Source organism: Phocoena sinus, chromosome 6, assembly GCF_008692025.1.
Source record: "Phocoena sinus isolate mPhoSin1 chromosome 6, mPhoSin1.pri, whole genome shotgun sequence".
In the NCBI taxonomy this organism is placed as follows: Eukaryota; Metazoa; Chordata; class Mammalia; order Artiodactyla; family Phocoenidae; genus Phocoena; species Phocoena sinus.
In genome coordinates, this window is record NC_045768.1 from 81424847 (window position 1) to 81449128 (window position 24282).

Here is a 24282-nt window from a genome sequence, read left to right on the forward strand (position 1 = left end):
ATCAACAAAATTGACAAACCTTTTAGCTAGAACAACCAAGAAAAGAGAGAGAAGCCTCAAGTTATTAAAATTAGGAATGAAATAGGGAACATCACTACAAACTTTAGAGGAATAAAAAGGATTATAAGAAAATAACCATGAACAAGTGTATGCCATCAAGCTGGATAACCTAGACAAAAATCAACAATTTTGTCTAAAAAGGCAAATTCCTAAAAAGACACAAACTACTGAAACTGACTCAAGAAGAACTAAAAATCTGTTAACAAGTGATTGAATTCGTCATCAAAGAAGTTCCCAGAAAGAAAAACCCAGGCCCAGATGGCTTCACTGGTAAATTCTACCGAACAACGAAAGAACATCAATCACCAATTTTTCACAAACTTTCCCGAAAAAATAGAAAAGGGAACATTTTCTAACTCATTCTATGTGGCCAGTATTACCCTGATACCAAAAGCAAAGACATCACAAGGAAAGACAACTAGAGAAAAATATCCCCCGACAAAATCCTAGCAAACCTTACCATACCAGCAACTTACCAATATGTACCATGACCAAGTTAAGTTTATCCTAAGAATGCAAGGTTGTTTAACATTTTAACGTAATACACATATTAATAGAATAACAGACAAATCCCACATGATTATTTCAGCAGATACAGAAAAAGAATTTGATAAGATCCAATACCCTTTTAGGATAAACAAACAAAAAACCCCCAACAAATCAGAAATAGAAGGGAACTTCCTCAACCTAATAAAGTCAACTTAAAAAACCTACAATTTAACATTCTACTTAATGGTGAAAGACAACTGAAAGCTTTCCTCCTAAGATCAAGAACAAAATAAGGATGTCTGTTCCAGCCATTTGTACTGAAGAGTCTAATCAATGCAATCAGACAGGGAAAGTCCTTAGGCAATTAAGCAAGGAAAGCAGAATATATGCATGAACTAAATTCTTACAGCTTTAAAATATTAGTACACACAGACACACACTCTGTCTCTCAGAAAAATGCCAAAACTTGAGAAAAACACATTAAAAGTATTATACAGGATAGGGCCAACAGCAATTTGGTAAATAACCATCATGAAACTATTCATCCATGAAGCATTATCTTTCTATAAAATCAAAAAGTTTCTATTATAAAAATTATTAAATCATAAAGTAGAGCTTCTGTTTTATCGCTAGAAAGATCTTAAGAGGTAATAATACAGTTCAACTCCATACTGTACCCCTAAGTAATTTACTCACGCTTTATGCTGGGTGTTACTGGCACAAACCTCCTAACTACCAGAGGTGTGTAGTATCCAGTACATCAATCATGCTGCCTCCCAACAAGGGAAGAAGCTATTTGAACAGTCTAAGAACGCAGTCATGACAGTCTAGGCCACAAGAAGGAAGGAATGTAAAAGGAGATGTTTCTTCTGTCACTTTACATTTGAAGACTGAGAAAAGTGACTACAACATGCACAAGAACTGGGAGAACCCAGTCTGCATTAGTCATAGGAAATCTTCGAGAATCAAATGAAAAGAGGCACAGAGAAAGATGGAAATGAGAGTTCCGGGCAAGGTGGAAAGCAGTCAACGGTACATTAAGAAAATCACCAGAACTCTAAAGCAGGTGTCTGTACCAAGAAAATAAAATAAGGGACTTCCCCAGTGGTCCAGTAGGTAAGACTCTGAGCTCCCCATATAGGGGGCCTGAGTTCGATCCCTGGTCAGGGAACTAGATCCCACATGCTGCAACTAAGAGTTTGCATGCCGCAACTAGAGCCGGCATGCCGTAACTAAAGATCACTCATGCTACAACTCAGACCCAGCACAGCCAAAATTAATAAACAAATAATAAATATAAAATAAAAATTATGTTTTTGAAAAATAAAATGAGCAGAACTTTCTGGGATGAGGGTAATGTTCTCTATCTTGATAGGAGACTGGGTTACACAAGTATATGCATCCTACAAAAAATGATCTGATACACTTAAAATGTCTGTATATAAATTTCACATATTAAAAAAAGAGAAACCTAGATAAATATTAAACTCTAGTTAATGATATATAAGCTAAAGTGTTCAAGGGTAAAGTATATTGATGTCTTCACTTTGAAACGCATCAAAAAAAAATAAGATAGCATGATGGATAGCTAGTCAGATGTGGTAAAACAAATACAGCAAAAAAGGTAATTGTGAGTGTATGGGTGTTTGCTGTACAACTCTTTCAGCTTCTCATTATATTTGAACATTTTCATAATAAAATGTTAGGGGGGAAAATTTCAGCAGATCAAAAAAAAAGGTCTGGAAAAAGGTCAAAAAGAAAGGGCAAGGGACTTCCCTGGTGGCACAGTGCTTAAGAATCCGCCTGCCAATGCAGAGGACACAGGTTCGATCCCTGGTCCAGGAAGATCCCATATGACGTGGAGCAGCTAAGCCCATGCACCACAACTACTGAGCCTGCACTCTAGAGCCCGCGAGCCACAACTACTGAGCCCATGTGCCACAACTACTGAAGCCCACGCATGTAGAGCCTGTGCTCCGCAACAAGAGAAGCCACAGCAATAAGAAGCCCACGCACAGCAACGAAGAGTAGCCCCCGCCCGCTGCAACTAGAGAAAGACCGCGTGCAGCAACGAAGACCCAACGAAGAAGGAAGGGAGGGAGGGAGGGAGGGAGGGAGGGAGAGAGAAGCAAAGGAAAAGAAGGAGAAAACAGAGATGTTAAACAGGAGCTAAAATAAAAAATATAAACGAAGACAGAGAAAGACAAGTATTATATGATATCACTTATATATGGAATCTAAAAAATAATACCGGACTTCCCTGGTGGTCCAGCTGTTAAGACTCCACACTTCCACTGCAGGAGACGTGGGTTCAATCCCTGATCAGGGAAGTTCCGCATGCCACGCAGTGCAGCAATCAATCAATAAATCAGTCAATCAACCAGTAAAATAAAAAATAATAGCAATGAATCGATATACCAAACAGAAACAGACTCACAGACATAGAAAACAAACTTATAGTTACCAAAGGGGAAAGAAAGCAGAGGAGGGATAAATTAGAGGAGTACGGGATTAACAGATACAAACTACTTTACAGAAAATAGTTAAGCAACAAGGATTTACTGCAAGAAAAAGGGAACTGTATTTGATATAATAACCTATAATGGACAATAATCTGAAATATATATATATATATAAAACTGAATCACTCTGCTGTACACCTGAAACTAACAATGTGTAAATCAACTATACTTCAATTAAAAAAAATACACACACACACACACACACATAATAAATGGGAAAAACTCCAAGAAAGTGAACTGCAAACCAGGTGTAGAAATTCACTCACTCACTGTATGATGTTTATTAGCAGAATGTGCCTGGTTCAAGACTTCTCACACAGAAAATACGGCATATAGAAATTTCACAGAGTATTAGATACACCAAAGCCAGGGACTCTGGCTGTAATATCTTTCTGAAAAGGGATGTAGGATCAATTAAAAGTAATAGGGCAAAGGGGAAGATAACTACAATAATAGCTCTAAAGGCAGCAATATTTAAACTTAAAAACTGCCAGAGAATTGCCTGTGCTTCCTAAATGTATCCAAATTACAGAAACAAAGAAAGCTCCCCAATTCTATTATCTTATAAAATATTAATAAGAAAAACATTCAAGTTGACAAGACTTCCAGTAAAGATTATAAGCAGAATAGTCATTACCAACAGCATTTTGCTGTAGACAACAGTCTAGGGCTTCTACATATTTTACTTTTTTAACATCTTTATTGGAGTATAATTGCTTTACAATAGTGTGTTCGTTTCTGCTTTATAACAAAGTGAATCAGCTATACATAAACATACATCCCCATATCTCCTCCCTCTTGTGTCTCCCTCCTACCCTCCCTATCCCACCACTCTAGGTGGTCACAGAGCACAGAGCTGATCTCCCTGTGCTATGCGGCTGCTTCTGTTGTGCCCACACATTTCTAACCATGAAGTCACTATTCATTACCATATGTAAGGTAAATACCAATTACTAATTTATGCAGACTTAGCTTTTTCAGCTTAAATACTGTGATTCTTTGCACTTCTCTTCAGTGATATCATCTGTTTTATTCCTAAGAGATTACAGACCAACTAGACATAACTTCTGAAAGCACAGCTGATGCACCTGACAGTGGTTTAACAAGTACAGTATTGCAATACTAGCATAGCACAGTGATGAAGTATAACACGTTTTAAATCAGAACTTTAAATATTTTTTTCCTTTGCTGACTGACCTAGTCCAGAGAAAATTACTTTAAATATTCGAAAACCAAAGCACCAAACAAATTAGAGTATGATAGGCAAGTTGTCAGACTAAGCTCTAGAATGTGTCAAGAGATCTGTACAGTTTGTGAAATCAGAGGAAAAAGCAGAATCAAGGGGTAAGTTAACAAGGTTACACACCCTCCCCTACAACAAACATTAGTGACATTTACCATACAACCGTCAAGTGGAAAAAAACTCTTGCCAAGAAAAATAGCATTACTAACTCTCTTTCTCTGGATCTCTCTTTCATTCACTTGGCTCATAAGGAGCTAAAGCTACTTTCACAATGAAGAATGTGTTCATAGCTTTTCTAGTGAAGCCAAATGTTTTGTGCTGGATCTGTCACCCAGTAAATTTGGAAAATATAATGAAGTAGGATTTTTTGTTTTTAATCATCCTTATGCCCACCATCCAAAGATAAGCATTATTAATATAGCCTACTAGTCTTTTTTCTTAAATGTTTTAACAGTTGTGCTATAATATTGGGTCCTTTCAATAACCGGGCCTTTTCCATCAAAATTTCAAATATTATAATCACTTCATAACTTATGTGGAATATACAATAAAAGCTACCACTTCCTGAACACAACTTATGCAATTTCTAATTCCTTCCAACCATCCTGCAAAGTAAATATTGTGAGAATAATAACGGGAAACCTCGCTAAAATGGAATCAGGAGGCCAGAAGGGGAAGCTCTCATGCAGTACCACTAGAGGTCAATTACAGGAAAAAGTATCATGGCAGGCCCCAATGGGAAAAGATGTACACTGCATCCCTACAAGAAATCAACTACTCCAGCAACTCAGCTAATGAGAAAACCTTATTACCCTGAACCTCACTTTTCTATAATGGACTTGCTCCAAACAACCCCTCCCAACTTCCTCTTCCTCTATAAAATAAGGTTCCTCTGTTTCTGGGACTCGCCTATGGTTGTTTTTTTTTTTTTTTTTTTTTTTATTTCTTTGGCTGTGTCGGGTCTTACTTGTGGCACGCAGGATCTTCGTTGAGGCACGCGGGATCTTTCACTGCGGCGCGTGGGCTCTTCGTTGCGGTGCGCGGGCTTCTCTCTAGTTACGGCATGCGGGTTTTCTCTTCTCTGGTTGTGGCGCAGGCTCCAGAGCACGTGGGCTCTGTAGTTTGCGGCACGCGGGCTCAGTAGTTGTGGCGCGCGGGCTCAGTTGCCCCGCGACACGTGGGATCTTAGTTCCCCGATCAGGGATCGAACCCGCATCCCCTGCATAGGAAGGCAGATTTTCTACCACTGGACCACCAGGGAAGTCCCTTGCCTATGGTTTTTGCCGTGGCTTGCTTGTTCTGAATTGCAATTCTCTGCTATTCCCAAATAAGCCGATTTTTGCTCATAAAATAACTTTTATTTTTAAGTTCAATATTACCATACTTCATTTTACATTTTTAAAAACCGGAGTTTTTTATCTCCCCACATGATACTATATAATCAAATGACAAAATTGATTACGAGTTTATAAGACAAACCTATGTCCTATACGTCATAATATGATGCATTAAGGACAGATCATCAGGACTTCCCTGGTGGCACAGTGGTTAAGAATCTGCCTGCCAATGCAGGGGACATGGGTTCGAGCCCTGGTCTGGGAAGATCCCACATGCCACGGAGCAACTAAGCCCGTGCACCAAAACTACTGAGCCAGCACGCCCCACAGCCCGTGCTCCACAACAAGAGAAGCCACCACAATGACAAGCCCACGCACCACAACGAAGAGTAGCCCCTGCTTGCTGCAACTAGAGAGAAGTTCGCACACAGCAACGAAGACCCAACGCAGCCAAAATTAAATTAATTTAAAAAAAAGATCATCATTTCTGTGGTATTTCTACCAAAAATGCATAACCCCCCTCTCATCATGAGAAAGTATCACACAAACTGAAATTGGGAGACATTCTACAAAATAAATGGCCTATATTCTTCAAATACATCAATGTCATGAAACAGAGACCACATTAAAAGAGACTAAAAAAGGGACTTCCCTGGTGGCGCAGTGCTTAAGAATCCACCTGCCAATGCAGGGGACACAGGTTCGAGCCCTGGTCCAGGAAGATCCCACATGCAGCGGAGCAACTAAGTCCATGAGCCAGCCACAACTACTGAGCCCGTGATCTAGAGCCCGCGTGCCACAACTACTGAAGCCCGTGCGCCTAGAGCCCATGCTCCACAACAAGAGAAGCCACCGCAATGAGAAGCCCGCACACCGCAACAAAGCATAGCCCCCGCTTGCTGCAACTAAAGAAAGCCCACGAAGTGTAGCCCCCACTCCCTGCAACTACAGTAAGCCCACGCACAGCAACAAAGACCCAACACAGCCAAATAAATATATAAATAAATTTATTTTAAAAAAACAGACTAAAAAGAATTGACACCTGAATACAATGTATGATCAAGGACTTAATTAGCTAAAAATGACACTATTGGGACAATCCGGAAAATATGAATACAATGTACAGGTTATAGTAGATGAGTTGATATCCTGATTTTTGATAACTGTACTGTGATTACGTAAAATAAGATCCTCTTTTTTTTAAAAATATACACACGGGCTTCCCTGGTGGCACAGTGGTTGAGAGTCCGCCTGCCGATGCAGGGGACACAGGTTCGTGCCCCGGTCTGGGAAGATCCCACATGCTGCGGAGCGGCTGGGCCCATGAGCCATGGATGCTGAGCCTGTGCGTCCGGAGCCTGTGCTCCGCAACGGGAGAGGCCACAACAGTGAGAGGCCCGCATACCGCAAATAAATAAATAAATAAAAGCTTTGAAAAAAAAAATATATACACACTAAAGTATTTAGGGGTAAAGATGCACCATATCTACAACTTATTCTCCAAAGGTTCAGGGGAAAAGCTGTGTGTAGTTTCTCCTTTGTAGAAGGAGAGAGAAAAGGATAAATTAGTAAACATGGTAAATATGTAAAATCTGGGGGGATATGGAAGAAGGATATTCGAGAATTATGTATACTACTCTTGAAACTTTTCTCTAACTCTCCAAGCATTTTTTTTTTTTTTAACTGAGGTTCAAAGAGACTTAATACATCTAATTGGTAAAGTGGTAAACTTAGGTCCCAAACCCAGGTTTATTCAGATTCAAAAGAGCTCAGCGGTTTTTCTCTTATATCCTGCTACCTCCATAGGGTATCGCAGTACACCTCTACCATTACACATTTAGAATTGGGCGATAAGCATCTTGTGGAATGAAGCGCACACACCCCACCCCCAATTTCAGGTTACTTCCTTAGGAAGTACTTCCCAGAATGGGGTTAATGGATAAATGAACATGGACAATTTTACTAATACTCCTTTGAGAAATTCTCACAAAACTTTTTTTTTTTACAAGGAAAATCAGAAATCTAAGGGTCTAAGAATCCTTCTCAAAGCTCAGTGGGCAGCTTTTTTCTTCTAATTATATAAAATGAGCCATCCCCAAAGGGCCAATGGAAAAACGATTAGGGACAACACTTGGCAGGAAGGGAGCCCTCCTTCCTCCATTCTGGAGACTTTGATTCTCTGGAAATCATTCCAAGGATTTTATTTGGGTGGAAGATGGAGACAGTTTACATTCCCAACAATTCACTTTTAATATTTAATCTTTACTGATTTGATAAATAACAAAATAAAATATTTTAATTTATATTTGACTGTAGCAGGATTGTACCTATGATTACTCATAACTTGTATTTAGGCTATTCATGAAACAAACATTTTCTTAAGCATTCATCTATACAGAGAAGGCCTACTCCATACAGAAAGTCCAAATTTTTTCCCACAATAGCCAGCCTTTCTGGGTCAGTTGTGAATAAATACCTACCAGGGTAAGTATATTTAGGAGCAAACACTAAATAAAAGATGTTTGTTGATAGCAGCAAAATACAAGGCTAACCTTATACTGGAAGATATGATGCAACCACTGAGTTGACTCCATCTCCTATGTCCCTTAACATCAACAAGGAACTTGTTAAAGAAAAGTACCTGTAGGGCTTCCCTGGTGGCACAGTGGTTGAGAGTCCGCCTGCCGATGCAGAGGACATGGGTTCGTGCCCAGGTCCAGGAAGATCCCACATGCCGCGGAGCGGCTGGGCCCGTGAGCCACGGCCGCTGGGCCTGCGCGTCCGGAGCCTGTGCTCCGCAACGGGATAGGCCACAACAGTGAGAGGCCCACGTACCGCAAAAAAAAAAAAAAAAAAGTACCTGTAATTAGCTATCAAAGTACAGTCAAAACATCAATCTGAAATTATGATAGACTGCATAAGGTTTATTTACTTACTTCCATACTGTCTCTGAAAAAATGTTTGCCAATCTAATCAACAACATGTCTAAAATGCTCAATTCTGTACCACGTACTGTGCTTAGCTAGCATTTTACTTGGATTATCTCACTTCATTTAAAATAATACAAGTTGAGAAGGAAGGACTATTTAACACTAAATATTTTACACAAATGGATCTTGTTCATTAAAAGCCTTTCTAAGGGACTTCCCTGGTGGCGCAGTGGTTGCGAACCCGCTGCCAATGCAGGGGACACGGGTTCGAGCCCTGGTCCAGGAAGATCCCATATGCCGCGGAGCAACTAAGCCTGTGCGCCACAACTACTGAGTCCGTGTGCTACAACTACTGAAACCCGTGTGCCTATAGCCTGTGCTCCACAAGAGAAGCCACCACAATGAGAAGCCCGCACACCACAAAGAAGAGTAGCCCCCACTCACCACAACTAGAGAAAACCCACGCACAGCAACAAAGACCCAACACAGCCAAAAATTAATTAATTAATTAATTAAAAAAAAAAAAAAAAAAAAGCCTTTCTAAGATTAAAGCACTCTCCCTAGGGGGCTTCCCTGGTGGCGCAGTGGTTGAGAGTCTGCCTGTCGATGCAGGGGACACGGGTTCGTGCCCCAGTCCGGGAAGACCCCACATGCCGCGGAGTGGCTGGGCCCTTGAGCCATGGCCGCTGAGCCTGCGCGTCCGGAGCCTCTGCTCCGCAACGGGAGAGTCCACAACAGTGAGAGGCCCGCGTACCACAAAAAAAAAAAAAAAGAAAAAAAGCACTCTTCCTAGGTAACGATGCATGAAAGAAAAGTAAGGTTTTGTTTGTTTGTTTTTTTGGCCACACCATGCAGCATGTGGGATTTTAGTTCCCGGAACAGGTATCGAACCCGCACCCCCTGCAGTGGAAGTGCAGAGTCTTAACCACTAGACCACCAAGGAAGTCCCAGAAAAGGCAGCTTTTTAAAATTGTATAATTCAGGGACTTCCCAGGTGGTGCAGTGGTTAAGAATCTGCCTGCCAATTCAGGGGACATGGGTTCGAGCCCTGGTCAGGGAAGATCCCACATGCTGCGGAGCAACTAAGCCCGTGTGCCACAACTACTGAGCCTGTGCTCTAGAGCCTGCGAGCCACAATTACTGAGCCTGCAAGCTGCAACTACTAAAGCCCGCGTGCCTAGAGCCCTTGCTCTGCAACAGGAGAAGCCACTGCAATGAGAAGCCCATGCACTGCAACAAAGAGTAGCCCCCCCTCGCCACAACTAGAGAAAGCCCGCGCGCAGCAACAAAGACCAAACGCAGCTAAAAATAAATAAATATTTTAAAAAACTTGTATGATTCAGATATTTCTCTACTTCAGAGTATTACTTCTCCATATACTTGGGATTTTCGCATTACATTCCAAGGACACACCTAGATTAATAATAAAGAAAAGAAGGGACTTCTCTGGTGGTCCAGTGGTTAAGACTCCACGCTCCCAATGCAGGGGGGCCTGGGTTCGACCTCTGGTCCGGAACTAGATCCTGCATGCCACAACTAAGAGCCAGCTAGCCACAACTAAGACCAGGCGCAGCCAAATAAATAATTTTTTTAAATAATAATAATAATAAAGAAAAGGAGATGGCCTAGGTGCTAACAGGTAGGAGGATAAAGTTCAGGATTAAATAGTTAAGAAACAACGTCCCACGTTACCTGAATCAGTATCTACTCTTTCCTATTATATACTACCTACCTTTTAAAAACAAGTTTCAAAATCCCAGGTTTCCTAAAAAAGAAAACTTTAAAGTACATGTGCCCCCTTAATTTCTGTAATTTTAAACAAAGCAAACAAGAGTTCCACAAAAACTTACCTGTACCACTTGTTTCTGTAGTTGTGTTGCCTGTGTCGCTGAAATCTGTGGCTTTTCCCGAGCACCTTTGGACCGGTCACTGCTCACCGAAGTCATCATATACAGTATATACAAAATAATGTATGCACAAAATAGAAAATCTGAAAGAAAGCAGACACAGTAAGCAAAACTTCCAGATTATAGAAAACGACACGGATAAAATTCAGGGATAAGGAAGAAATGTGAGATAAAACATAAACGTTCTCTAGAATGCAAATTCTCAAGAAACAAACCATTAGGATTTTAGATTTTCCTGGTAGCTCTTAAGCCAATTTATTAAAGCAGTCTAAACGCCTATGGTTTATGATTATACCAATTTTAAACAAAAATATCAAATATCACCAATTTTAACCAGCAATTATTCTACCACGATATAACCAGCCCTCTGCATCCACAGATTCAACCAACCACGCAAAATATTAGAAAAAATTTTTTTCAGAAAGTTGCAAAAATTTGAGTCTGCCACACTATCGCAACTATTTACATAGCATTTACATTATATTAGGTATTATAAGTAATCTAGAGATGATTTCCCATTTTTTTAAATTTATTTATTTATCTATTTTTGGCTGCATTGGGTCTTCGTTGCTTTCCCTAGCTGTGGTGCACGGGCTTCTCACCGCAGTGGCTTCTCTTGTTGTGGAGCACGGGCTCTAGGTGCGCAGGCTTCAGTAGTTGTGGCACACAGGCTCAGTAGTTGTGGCTCGTGGGATCTAGAGCGCAGGCTTAGTAGTTGTGGCACACAAGCTTAGCTGCTCCGCAGCATGTGGGATCTTCCCGGAAGAGGGATCAAACCTGTGACCCCTGCATTGGCAGGCGGATTCTTAACTACTGCCACCAGGGAAGTCCTAGAGATGATCTAAAGTATACAGGAGGATGTGTATAGGTTATATTCAAGAAATATCATGCCATTTCTTTTTTTTTGGCCACGCCATGTGGCATGCGGAATCTTCGTTCCCCATCAGAGATAGAACCCGTGTCCCATCAAATGGAAGCACAGAGTCTTAACCACTGGACCACCAGGGATGTCCCTATTATGCCATTTCTATAAGGGACATGAGCATCCACAAATTTTGGTATCTGAGGGAGGTCCTAGAACCAATCCTGTGCAGATACCAAGGGCCAAGTGTATGTAGTTACTACTACATCAGCGGTCCCCAACCTTTTTGGCACCAGGGACCGTTTTCCTGGAAGACAATTTTTTCACGGATGGTGGCTGGTGGGCAGGTGTGTTGATGGGATGGTTTTGGGATGATTCAAGCACATTACATTTATTGGGCACTTTATTTCTACTATTATTACACTGTAATATATAATGAAATAACTACACAACTCACCATAATGCAGAATCAGTGGGAGCCCTGAGCTTGTTTTCACTTGCCACTCACACATAGGGTTTTGAGAGGAGTCTGCAGGCAATTGATTTATTATGGTCTCTGCAGTCAAACCTCTGCTGATGATAATCTGTATTTGCAGCTGCTCCCCAGCGCTAGCATCACCGCCTCAGCTCAACCCCAGATCATCAGGCATTAGATTCTCATAAGGAGCGAGCAACCTAGATCCCTCGCATGCACAGTGCACAGTAGGGTTTGAGCTCCTTTGAGAATCTAATGCTGCCGCTGATCTGACAGGAGGCGGAGCTCAAGCAGTAATGCAAGTGATGGGGAATGGCTGTAAATACAAATGAAGCTTCGCTCACTTACTCGCTGCTCACCTCTTGCTGTGCAACCCAGTTCCTAACAGGCCACGGACCAGTACCAGTCTGTGGCCTGGGGGTTGGGGAACCTTGTACTACATGTAGTTTTATCTGCCTCTCCCCATTTGCAGTTAGTATTTTAACCCAAAGGTGACGTTATGTCCAGCCTGGATTTTACCAGCAATAATGTAATTCAAAATGTGATGTCTAGGGGACTTCCCTGGTGGCCCAGTGGTTAAGAATCCACCTTCCAATGCAGGGGACGCGGGTTCGATCTCTGGTCAGGGAACTGAGATCCCACAGGCTGTGGGGCAACTAAGCCTGCGTGCCGCAACGAAATATCCCATGTGCCTCAAATAAGACCCAATGCAGCCAAAAATAAATAAATAAATAAAAAATTTTTTAAAGAATGTGATGTCTAGGAGCAAGTTATACCTTAAGGCAAAAACCACTTATAAACAATAAACCTTCTAAACAGACAAAAATGACTGTAATTTTCCTTTATTTACTCAACACTTATTGAAGAGCTACTAAGTGCCAAGCATACAACTAAATATAATATGCCATCAAAACACGATTATAACAACAAAATACACTTCACACCCAGTAGGACAGCTATTATGATAAAAAATTAAAAATAGAAAATACGTTTTGGAGAAGATGCAGAGAAATTGGAATCCTTGAATACCACTGGTAGGAATGTAAAATGGTGCAGCCACTACGGAAAACCAGTATGGCAGGTCCTCAAGAAAAAAAAAAAATCAAAAGTAGAATTACCGTCGATTCAGTAATTCCACTTCTGGGTATACACCAAAAAAAAATTAAAAGTAGGGTCTCAAAGAGATAGTTGTACACCCATGTTCATAGCAGTATTAATCACAGTAGCTAAAAAGTAGAAGCAACCCAAGTTTCTATCTATAGATAAAAGGATAAGCATATATGGTGTATACACATACAATGGAATGTTATTTAGCCTTAAAAAGGGAGGAATTTCTGATGCATGCAACAAACATGGATGAACCTTGAGGACATTATACTAAATAAAATAAGCCAGGCACAAAAGGACAAATACCCTATGACTCTACTTATATGAGTTACTTGGAATAGTCAATTTCACAGGCAAAGTTGAGTAGTGGTTACCAGAGGCTGGGAGCATGCGGAAATGGGGAGTTACTGTTTACTGGGTATGGAGTTTCCATTGAGGAAGAAACAAAAACTTCTGAAGATGGATGGTCACAAAACCAAGTGAATGTACGTAATGCCACAAAAAAGTACACTTTAAAAATGGTTAGGGACTTCCCTGGTGGTTAAGAATCCGCCTGCCAATGCAGGGGACAAGGGTTCAAGCCCTGGTCCGGGAAGATCCCACATGCCGCGGAGCAACTAAGTCCGTGTGCCACAACTACTGAGACTGCGCTCTAGAGCCCACGAGCCACAACTACTGAGCCCACGCACCCTAGAGCCCGTGCTCTGCAACAAGAGAAGCCACCGCAACGAGAAGCCCGTGCACCACAATGAAGAGTAGCCCCCCCACTTTGCTGCAACTAGAGGAAGCCCGCGTGCAGCAACAAAGACCCAATGCAGCCAAAAATAAAAATAAAAATGGTTAAAGTGATAATTTTTGTTATGTATATTTTACCCCAATTTAAAAAAACAGTGCAGCAATGCCTTAAGAGTTTAACTTCCAACCTAGAATTCTATACTCAGCAAAAATTCCAATCAACGTGAACACAGAAACAAGTTGAGTTCACACATACAATACCTCATAAACTCAGGAAGCTCCTGGAATAAACAAAACCTCTAAAACAGCAAACCAAGAAGAGGCCGTTTGCAACTGACACCACAAATTACCTACCAAAATCCATTTACAACATATTTTTCCCTTGCAGTTCTCTTGCAAAGAGGGTGAAAAGCTAAATACTTTCTCAGCCTCCCTTGTAGCTTGGGATAGCCATAGGCCACTTTTCTCGAAAATCACCTGAATAGTGATAGCGCCTTTATTTACAGTCTCCCAAAACTGTAAATACACCAACTGTCCTTCAAAGAGTAAATGTAGCATAACCATACAGTTGAATACTACTCACAAATGAAAAGGAATCAACTATTGAACAACACGAATGAATCTCAAATGTATTATGCTAAATGAAAGAAGCCAGACTTAAAAGGCTGCATACGGTATGATGCAATTTTTATGACATTCTGGAAAAGACAAAACTAGAGAAATAAAGCAGATCAGAGATTGCCAAGAACTGGGGGATGACAAGGGGGTCTAACACAGGAGACAGGAGGCTCCCCCAAATGACAGTCAAAAAATATCAAGATGACATCTTGACTGCTGACAGCTGACAGGAGGCCTACAGAGCAACCAAATCTAATCAGAGCAGGAAAATAGAGGGATACCAAAGAGACGCCTCCAAGAAAATGCTCTTGACCATCTAAAGAAGTTAATTTGCACATATGAAAAAGTATAGGGACTTCCCTGGTGGCACAGTGGTTAAGAATCCACCTGCCAATGCAGGGGACACGGGTTTGAGCCCTAGTCCGGGAAGATCCCACATGTTGCGGAGCAACTAAGCCCGTGCGCCACAACTACTGAGCCTGTGCTCTAGAGCCTGCGAGCCACAACTACTGAAGCCCATGCGCCTAGGGCCCATGCTCCGCAATGAAGAGGAGCCCCCGCTTGCCGCAACTAGAAAAAGCCCACGCTCAGCAATGAAGACACAATGCAAACAAAATTTAAATAAATAAATTTATTTTAAGAAAAAGAAGAAAAACTATAGAGTTTAGTCAGTGGTGGGTACATAGAAACCTAAGCAACTGTGGGAAAAAAAACCAAAACAATTATTTTTCCCCATAAAAGGCAACACGGCTCAACTGTAATGCTTATATGATCACAGCAACTTTTTATTTAAATTTACTATGTGCTGAGCACCAAGGTGAATGTTTTACATAAATTTCTCCCTGTAATCCTCAACACTCTATAGAATTTGGCATAATCCCCATTTTAAGGATTGGAAATAAAACTTGAAAAGGTTCTACACAGACCAACAAGATGTAATACAGTTAAGTCCCAATCGCTTATTTCCTAGGGTACAGAGCCTACAAACCAAACCAAGTACTAAATTACAAAATAACTGTTGTCTTCATAATCCTAAACTAGCAAAACAGTAGCAAGAGGCCAGGATGGAGGAGACAAAACTCTTAATTATGAAAACAAGCCACACAACATCCAGCTGTAGACACTGCAGTCTCCAAAACACAAGACTTATGGCTAGAGACACCATAATTTGTAGCCGATCTTTAGCACGCCTTACCATCTCCCTAACTTTTCCTGGCAGTCATATACACTCAGAAAAATAGCAATGTTGAACAACATGAACATTTAAAATAACATCAAAGTAAACCCTTTTATATTTTCAAGAATTTTAAATCACTGCTTGAATCGAAGGTCCATTGGAACTTCACAACTAGGAGGTCACTGGTGATCACTGCCAATACAGCTTTGAAACAGTGGTGTGGAAAAAGCCAAGGTGAGTGAGGGAGAGTGGCAGTAAACTAATCATACTTGCAAGAGGTGGTAGCTAGAAAGAGATACAGAGCATCAAAGCAGAATTTTGTCAGGATGAGGTACACTGAGCAATTCTAATACACTGTAAGCCCCATGAGGACAGCGATTACACCTGTCCTGTCGCTTTTGTTCTTCCAGGGCCTAACACAGGGTGTGCGCTTATTTAGTTAATATACATTTACTGAACAAAAGAGGCCTATCTATAAGCCGAAGAGGAGATAATTGAGAGGCATTAAACTGAGATAGCAATAAAGAAAAATGATTCACTTGGACAGGAAGAGAGTGCCCTCTCCTCAGGCCAACAGAATGAAGGACAGGTATGGCAGCAGCTAAATTTTTAGGAGATTAGGAGACAGACAATGGAGTCGGTTGTATTTGTCTTTACTTTTTTAGTAAAAGAGACAAAACACCTGCAGAGAATGCATACTAGACGAGTGGGGGTGGAGGAATGTAAGAAAATGGCAAAAGTTTTAACTGCTACTAAGCTGAATATGAGAGGAAGCTAAAAGAAGTAAAAAGAACAGAAAAGTGATGGAGGATCCCAACTGAAAGCAGAAATCTTGACCTTCTAGTGGCACTAATCCACATATTACCATGAAATCAACTAGACTGTCAAAAATTCAGGATCACAACTTAAATGAATAATCAAGGTAGAAGTGGGTTAAGATGAACAGATCCTTTGCTGAAATATCCCACAAAATAAAAAGACCTTGAATTTCAAACTAGAAAGAGTCCACTTACTCAAGTCACGGATGATGTCGCCAGGTGAAGAGCTGCTCATATCTACCTCTAACACTGGGGCCTTTCTCATAAGCTTTAAGCTTCAATACATATTTGAAAACATCCCTTCCTAAAGAATATTCTCTCTCCAGTTTATTACAACCCTGGATGCCAGATTCGCAACCTCATTAAAGGTAAAAATAACACTTTAAAGTAATGTTTTGCATTAAACATGTGTTTCATTCTAATATAATATGGTGACTCAATCTTTTGGGCCATTAAGTACTTAGACAATTTGAAGAAAACTATGGACCGCCCCCCTCAGAAAAAGGCATATCCACAGAAATTTCTGCCTGAAATTTCAGGAGAATTGTATCTCATCTCTCCCCCGCCTTCCCCCAAAACCCATCCATGAACAGCCCACTCCACCTCCTCAATGCCCATGGATGGATACCCAGGCCAAAAACCCTGCTCTAAGAATTTAGTAGAGCTCTGAACTGTACTTAAAGCTTAAGGGTATCCCTGGATCAAGCAAAATTTAAAACTATAACTGCTGGGGCTTCCCTGGTGGCACAGTGGTTGAGAATCTGCCCGCTAATGCAGGGGACACAGGTTCGAGCCCTGGTCTGGGAGGATCCCACATGCTGCGGAGCAACTAAGCCCGTGAGCCACAACTACTGAGCCTGCATGTCTGGAGCCTGTGCTCCGCAACAAGAGAGGCCGCGATAGTGAGAGACCCGTGCACTGTGATGAAGAGTGGCCCCCACTTGCCACAACTAGAGAAAGCCCTCACACAGAAATGAAGACCCAACACAGCCCAAAATAAATAAATAAATTAATTTAAAACTATAACTGCTAATTTGGTCATTAAACAACATCATATAATTCACACTTTTTTAATGGGCTCTATTCTCCCTTAAAAACAAAAGGCACCTGCTTTGTTCCCAAAGGAACAATTAGGGGAAAACTCTGACCCTCAATAAACTTACACTTAGTATTTAATCAACATACTACCTATGTCCTTTCTGAAGAAACTGTTATCGAGATCTGCTGAGATGGCACAAACCCAATCAACTAATTGTAATGTTAAAAGAGTCTGCTGTTTTAGGTGAATATAATTAGCAGGAAAACGTATACATCCTCCCCTCTGAACCACACTTAAGAGCATGAATTGGAAACAGACTAACCATCTATGCCCTACAAATATCTGCTTGAATCAACTGGCCTAAATGTGGCACATAAAAAATTATGTACTTCAATGGAATATTACTCAGCCATGAAAAAATGAAATATTGCCATTTGTAGCAACATGGATGCACCTTAGAGATTATCATACTGAGTGAAGTAAGCCAAATATATGATATAACCTATATGCAGAATCTAAAAAATAATACAAATGAACTTACTTACGAAACAGAAACAGACACACAGACACAGAAAACAAACTTATGGTTACCAAAGGATAAGTAGGGGGAAGATATCAATAAATTAGGAATATGGAATTAACAGATACACACCACTATACATAAAATAGTTAAGCAACAAGGATTTACTGTATAGCACAGGGAACTATATTAAATATCTTGTAATAACCTATAATGGAAAATAATCAGAAAAAAATACATGTATAACTCAATCACTTTGCTGTACACCTGAAACTAATACAATATTTTAAACCAACTATACTTCAATTTAAAAAAATAAAAATACTCCCTGGGGAAGTACAAAATAATAATAACGTATTTCACATCAAAAAATTTTAAATGTTGAGCCTACTAGATTGAAAATTAAATTTGGGATTTAACACTGTCTGCCACTTAAAAGATGATTCAATGGATGAGATGTCCAAGACAAAGGTATACTACAATGCCCTAACTGATCCAGCCTATCCCCTTTAGACTGTATCATATCCAACTAGGGAAGCCTAGAAACCCGTTATCAGCCTTCTCAAGGCCCTCTTTTTAAAAAGCCAGATTTCTCTCTCTGCTGCCAAGGCCTAAAATGGGGAAAGCATTATGTAAAAAACCAGCACTTTTCAAAGCAGAATCAAACCTACTAAGTTTTTGGTTTGGCTCTGTTACTGCTCCAAGAGCTACTACAAGGCATTTGAAATTGCCGGAACCCTGCCTCCAGAAACAGAGGCTTCAAAAAAGAAGGGCAGGAGAGGAACTGGAAAACAGAAAAACAACACCAATTCCAGTGGCTAAATATAAAATGTTATATCAAGTTAAATAAAAAGCTGAAAATGGAGCGTGGCAATATATATGGCAAAATGAAAACTTTAATGTAGAACGGCCATAATATTTCATGCTTAGGAAACATGTTAAAAGTTTTAAGAACCCATTTTAGTAACAAATCATTTTTACAAAAGGGTAGCAGTAAAACAAGAATATCCACTCGGAAACAATTTCCTTAATATTCTTTTGGTCATATTTCGTAAGAAGTCTCCGTTGCCCTTTAAAGTGGCCTATTTATTGACTTATTTATTTATAATAAGCAAGCAAGCACACACATCTGTATCTATGCTCATCTCTACCCAGATTATAACCATCAGGGCCCCAAATTCTTATTTCCCTTAGCCTTGCACTCCACCGCCATCCCCAGAGTATCTGTGCATCCACAGCTGCTGACAAAGGTTAGAGGTTCTGGGTCTACCATGAGGTAATTGCCAACAAAAAAATACAAAATACAAATGATAACACCCTGGATTGAAACCAGAAATAATGGAGTCACCTATAAGGGGTTAGCGAGACAGTTTTGAAAGCACCCTGCTTTTCAAGTGTACGATTCTGAGGAATGAGGAACATTAGTTAAAAAATAAAAGGTCAGTGCTCGTTTCAGCAGCACATATACTAAAACTGGAACGATACAGAGAAGATTAGCACGGCCCCTGCACAAGGATGACAAGCAAATTCGTGAAGCGCTCCACTTTTTTTAACACAACGTTGTAAAGCAATCATACTCCAATAAAAATTAATTAAAAAGGGCTTCCCTGGTGGCGCAGTGGTTGAGAGTCCGCCTGCCCGTGCAGGGGACACAGGTTTGTGCCCCGGTCCGGGAAGATCCCACATGCCGCAGAGCGGCTGGGCCCGTGAGCCATGGCCGCTGAGCCTGTGCGTCCGGAACCTGTGCTCCGCAACGGGAGAGGCCACAACAGTGAGAGGCCCACATACCGCAAAAAAAAAAAAATAATAATAATAATAATTAAAAAAAATAAAAGGCCAAAAAATAAATAAGTAAATAAAAGACAATATTACCATACCACATTGTCACTCACCACTCTGAGAGGAATGATGGATAGAAGGGGCTGAGTCAGCTGCAGAAAAATGACAAAATATCTACCCCCAGCATGGAATAACCTACTTGGCAGGTGATGGGCTATCAGAAAGGCCTGACTGGGTAATTCCTTGGCAATCCAATGGATAGGATTCTGTGCTTTCACTGCCACAGGCCCGGGTTCAATCCCTGGTCGGGGAACTAAAATCCCATAATCCACACAGAGAGGCCAAAAAACAAACAAACAAACAAAGAAGGCTTGACTGGAACACTGTAGATATAGGGGGAAAGCCTCTTAAGAAAAAGAGAAGTTCCATGCAGACTCAATTCTACACTATAATATTAAGGAAAGCAAAAAAGACTGAAGATATGAGGTAAATCCACAATTGTGAATGAGGAGACTAGAGGACCACAATCCTGGAAATCAACAAGACTTCTGCTGTAAAGAACATGTACTAATCATAGTTTTTTTCTAAAAAAAAAAAAAAAGTGGCTCCTGAAATCAATCCTGGATAAATCTGAGAAACTGAGCAGAAAAAGACAAGAAATATAAGTTCAAAGCTTGTACTGGGGGGCTTCCCTCGTGGCGCAGTGGTTAAGAATCCGCCTGCCAATGCAGGACACATGAGTTCGAGCCCTGGTCCAGGAAGATCCCACATGCCACGGAGCAACTAAGCCCGTGTGCCACAACTACTGAGCCTGTGCTCTAGAGCCCACGAGCCACGACTACTGAGCCTGCGTGCCACAACTACTGAAGCTGTGAGCCTAGAGGACATGCTCCACAAGAGAAGCCACCTCAATGAGAAGCCCGCGCACCACAATCAAGAGCAGCCCCCGCTCGCCGCAACTAGAGAAAGCCCGCATGCAGCAACGAAGACCCAATGCAGCCAAAAAAAAAAAGCTTGTACTGGACTAAAGCTGTGGTCAAGAAATATTTATGAGGAATTCCCTGGCGGTCCAGTGGTTAGGACTCTGTACTTCCACTGCTCGGGGCCCAGGTTCGATCCCTGGTCAGGGAACGAAGATCCTGGAGGCCACACAGTGTGGCCAAAAAAAAAAAAAGTATTACAAAAAGAACTGAGGTCAAGCAGCATTACAAACATCCTAATTTGTAGAACAGAGGCATTCCTAGCAAAGCTAAGTACACTTTTTAATATTTAGAGCTGCAAATTTATTATAATAGTAGCAACTGCCATCGTATTATCAACACTCCAGGAACCACTTTACCTCCAAATTATCACATTATCTGTGCAAGGTGGGTATTACGATATCTGTTTTATAGGTGAATATATAACCTATCACATACACCTAGGCCAAGTAATAAGGGAGTTGGGATGTACAGGTCTGTCTTGATGCCAAAGTTTGGACTGTTTCCACTACTTCACACATTCTAGCTCCTTAATAAGTTCTCTTCAGAAAACTGTGGACCCAAGGCATTCAAAAGTTAATGCACCCCCATGGCTGTACAACAATATGAATGTACTTAATGTCGCTGAACTGTACACCTTAAAATGGTTAAAAAGGTAAATTTTATGTTACACATATTTTATCACAATTTTAAAAATCAATTCACCCAACAATTTTGCCCACAATTACTATCACATAATTAAAGAACAAGTCATTCTAATTATATTAAAGAGGCAAGACATGAAAATGAAAATATGAGGATGAAATTAGCCTTGATACTAGAACCTGATAAGGACAGTAGAAGAAACAATAATTATAAGCCAATCTCACTGACAGATGTAGCCATAAAAATTCTAAATTGAATCCAGCATTGTATAAAAAAGAAAATACACCATAACCATGTCCAGGATGTCCCAGGAATAAAGTTGGTTTAAGAAATGAAAAATCCTCACAGACTTAGAAACCAAACTTATGGTTACCAAAGGGGAAAGGTGGGAGGGAGGGAGAAACTGGGAGTCTGGGATTGATGTATACACACTACTATCTTTAAAATATATATATTTTATTATATATATTATATATATACCAAAAAGGACCTACTGTATAGCATAGGGAACTCTGCTCCATATTCTGTAACAACCTAAATGGGAAAAGAATTTGAAAAAGAATAGATACATGTATATGTATAACTGAATCACTTTGCTGTACACCTGAAACTAACACAACATTGTTAATCAACTACACTCCAATATAAAATTTTTAAATAAAAATAAAATTCTGAAGAAATGAAAAATCATTTAATAAAATCACTTTCACAGAATAAAATTTAAAAATGTATGATCGGGCTTCCCTGGTGGCGCAGTGGTTGAGAGTCCGTCTGCCAATGCAGGGGACACGGTTTCGTGCCCCGGTCCGGGAAGATCCCACATGCCGCGAAGCAGCTAGGCCCGTGAGCCATGGCTGCTGAGCCTACGCGTCCGGAGCCTGTGCTCCGCAACGGGAGAGGCCACAACAGTGAGAGGCCCGTGTACCGCAAAAAAAAAAAAAATTTATGATCATATAAGCATTTCAATAAAGACATTAGTGAAATTCAACATTCACTCAAAATAAAAATTCTTAGAAAACAAGAATACTTCTTTGACTTGATAAAAGGTTATCTATATAAACCTGCAGCAAAAACCACACTGAATTAAAAGCATTCCTTTAAGATAACAAAAATAAACAACAAAATACAGGCATCACTGCTGTGATCACTTCCATTTAAACACTGATTTGGAGGTCCTAGCCAGCTCACTGTGGCAATTAAAAGATACACTCAAAAGATTAGAAAATAATATTTTAAAAGATCCCACTTCCCTAATAATTGTACAAACAAAAGTGTAAACACCTGAAGCACAATATTGTAAATCAACTATACTTCAACAAAAGAAGTGTAAAGAATCTTCAGCTATATTATTATAATTGGTTAAGTTTAGCAAAACTTCTAGATACAAAATAAAAATAAATGTACAAAAATTAATTACACCTATATACCAGCTAACAAAAAAAATTCTATGTCTATGGCTGCTTTTGCACTACAGTGGCAGTACTGAATAGTTATAACACAGGCAAAGCAGAAAATATTTCCAATCTGGCCCTTGAAAAACGTGCTCCAATACCTATTCACTCAATAAAAGTTATCATTCTTCCTCAACTAGATTCGACAAATTCCCAACGAAAGTCTAACAAGGGTTTGTCTCAAACCTGACAAGGTGATTCTAAAATTACACAGGGGAGCAAATAGTCAACAGCTAAGACGCTCCTTAAAACAAAAACAACAAGGCCCAAGGCTGATCGTCCAGGTAGCAAGGATTATAATGCCACGGTAATTACAACACTACAAGACTGGTACAGGGAGAGACAACCCGTGCAATGGATCAGAAGAGAAAGCCCAGAAATATGATTTCCAAAAAGATGGCAATGCATGTGGTCAGGAAAGAACAACTTTCAAAGAGGTTGAAAGAACTGGTTGACTATAGTTTAAAAAATGTTTTTTACTAGGCCATACGTAAAAAAAGTTGTTTAACAGGTATTTTAAGAATATACAAAAGTCAAAATTATTGATTTCAGAAGAAAATAAGGCTAATTTTTTCACCCTGTATAAAGAAATTTTTATCTCATAATAGTAATTATTTTCTTAAGAGAAGCCTGCGCACCGCAACCAAGAGCAGCCCCCGCTCTACTCACTACTCTACAGCCCCCTTCACTACTAAATAGGTGTCAATATAAGAATTGCTAAAATTGCAAAGATTAATACCTTTTTTTTTTTTGGCCACACAAGCGGCATGCGGGATCTTAGTTCCCCAACCAGGGATTGAACCCAGGCCCCCTGCAGTGGAAGAGCAGAGTCCTAACCAATGGACCTCCAGGGAAGTCCCAAAGATTAATAACTTTAAAATTATAAACTTCTGTTCATAAAAAAGCAGCTGGCCCTGTGAAAATACAAGCCATAAACTGGGAAATTTTTTATCAACATACATGTGACAAGAATTAGTATTTGGATTTTATCAATATTAAGAAATACTGGGGACTTCCCTGGTGGTCCAGTAGTTAAGACTTCGCCTTCCAATGCAGGGGGTGCGGGTTCAATCCCTGGTCAGGAAGCTAAGCTCCCACGTGCCTCAGGGCCAAAAAACCAAAACATAAAACAGAAGGAATATTGTAACAAATTTAATAAAGACTTTAAAAATGGTCCACATCGGGCTTCCCTGGTAGTGCAGTGGTTGAGAGTCCGCCTGCCGATGCAGGGTACACGGGTTCGTGCCCTGGTCCGGGAAGATCCTACATGCCGCGGAGCGGCTGGGCCCGTGAGCCATGGCCATTGAGCCTGTGCGTCCGGAGCCTGTGCTCCGCAACGGGAGAGGCCACAACAGTGAGAGGCCCACATACCGCCAAAAAAAAAAAAAAAAAGGTCCACATCAAAGAAATCTTAAAAAAAAAAAAAATACTCTGATGGATAAACAAGGTCCTGTTGTATAGCACAGGGAACTACATTCAATATCCTGTAATAAACCATAATGGAAAAGAATATGAAAAATATATGTAAAACTGAATCACTTTGCTGTATACCAGAAACTAACATTGTAAATCAACTATACTTCAATTA

The 24282-nt window shown here is 40.4% G+C and overlaps 1 protein-coding gene and 1 non-coding gene across 12 annotated transcripts in view; one reads left to right on the plus strand and one right to left on the minus strand.

Annotated features, from left to right (window-relative positions):
• The window catches only part of UBAP2 (ubiquitin associated protein 2), a 128759-nt gene that overhangs the window by 80667 nt on the left and 23810 nt on the right, over positions 1-24282 (minus strand). For 9 of the 11 annotated variants that reach the window (XM_032636071.1, XM_032636079.1, XM_032636070.1 and 6 more), the window contains exon 2: positions 10432-10571. The exons of 1 other annotated variant lie outside the window; for it this stretch is intronic. In XM_032636071.1, the coding sequence (XP_032491962.1) occupies positions 10432-10530 (99 nt within the window). In that variant the 5' untranslated portion in view covers positions 10531-10571. Of the gene's footprint in view, positions 1-8292; positions 8327-10431; positions 10572-24282 lie in introns of those variants that run through there. One more of the 11 variants, XM_032636072.1, reaches the window with a different exon arrangement.
• On the plus strand, positions 19283-19389 carry LOC116756207. Its single transcript, XR_004350576.1, has one exon. It is a non-coding gene; the product is annotated as a U6 spliceosomal RNA (small nuclear RNA).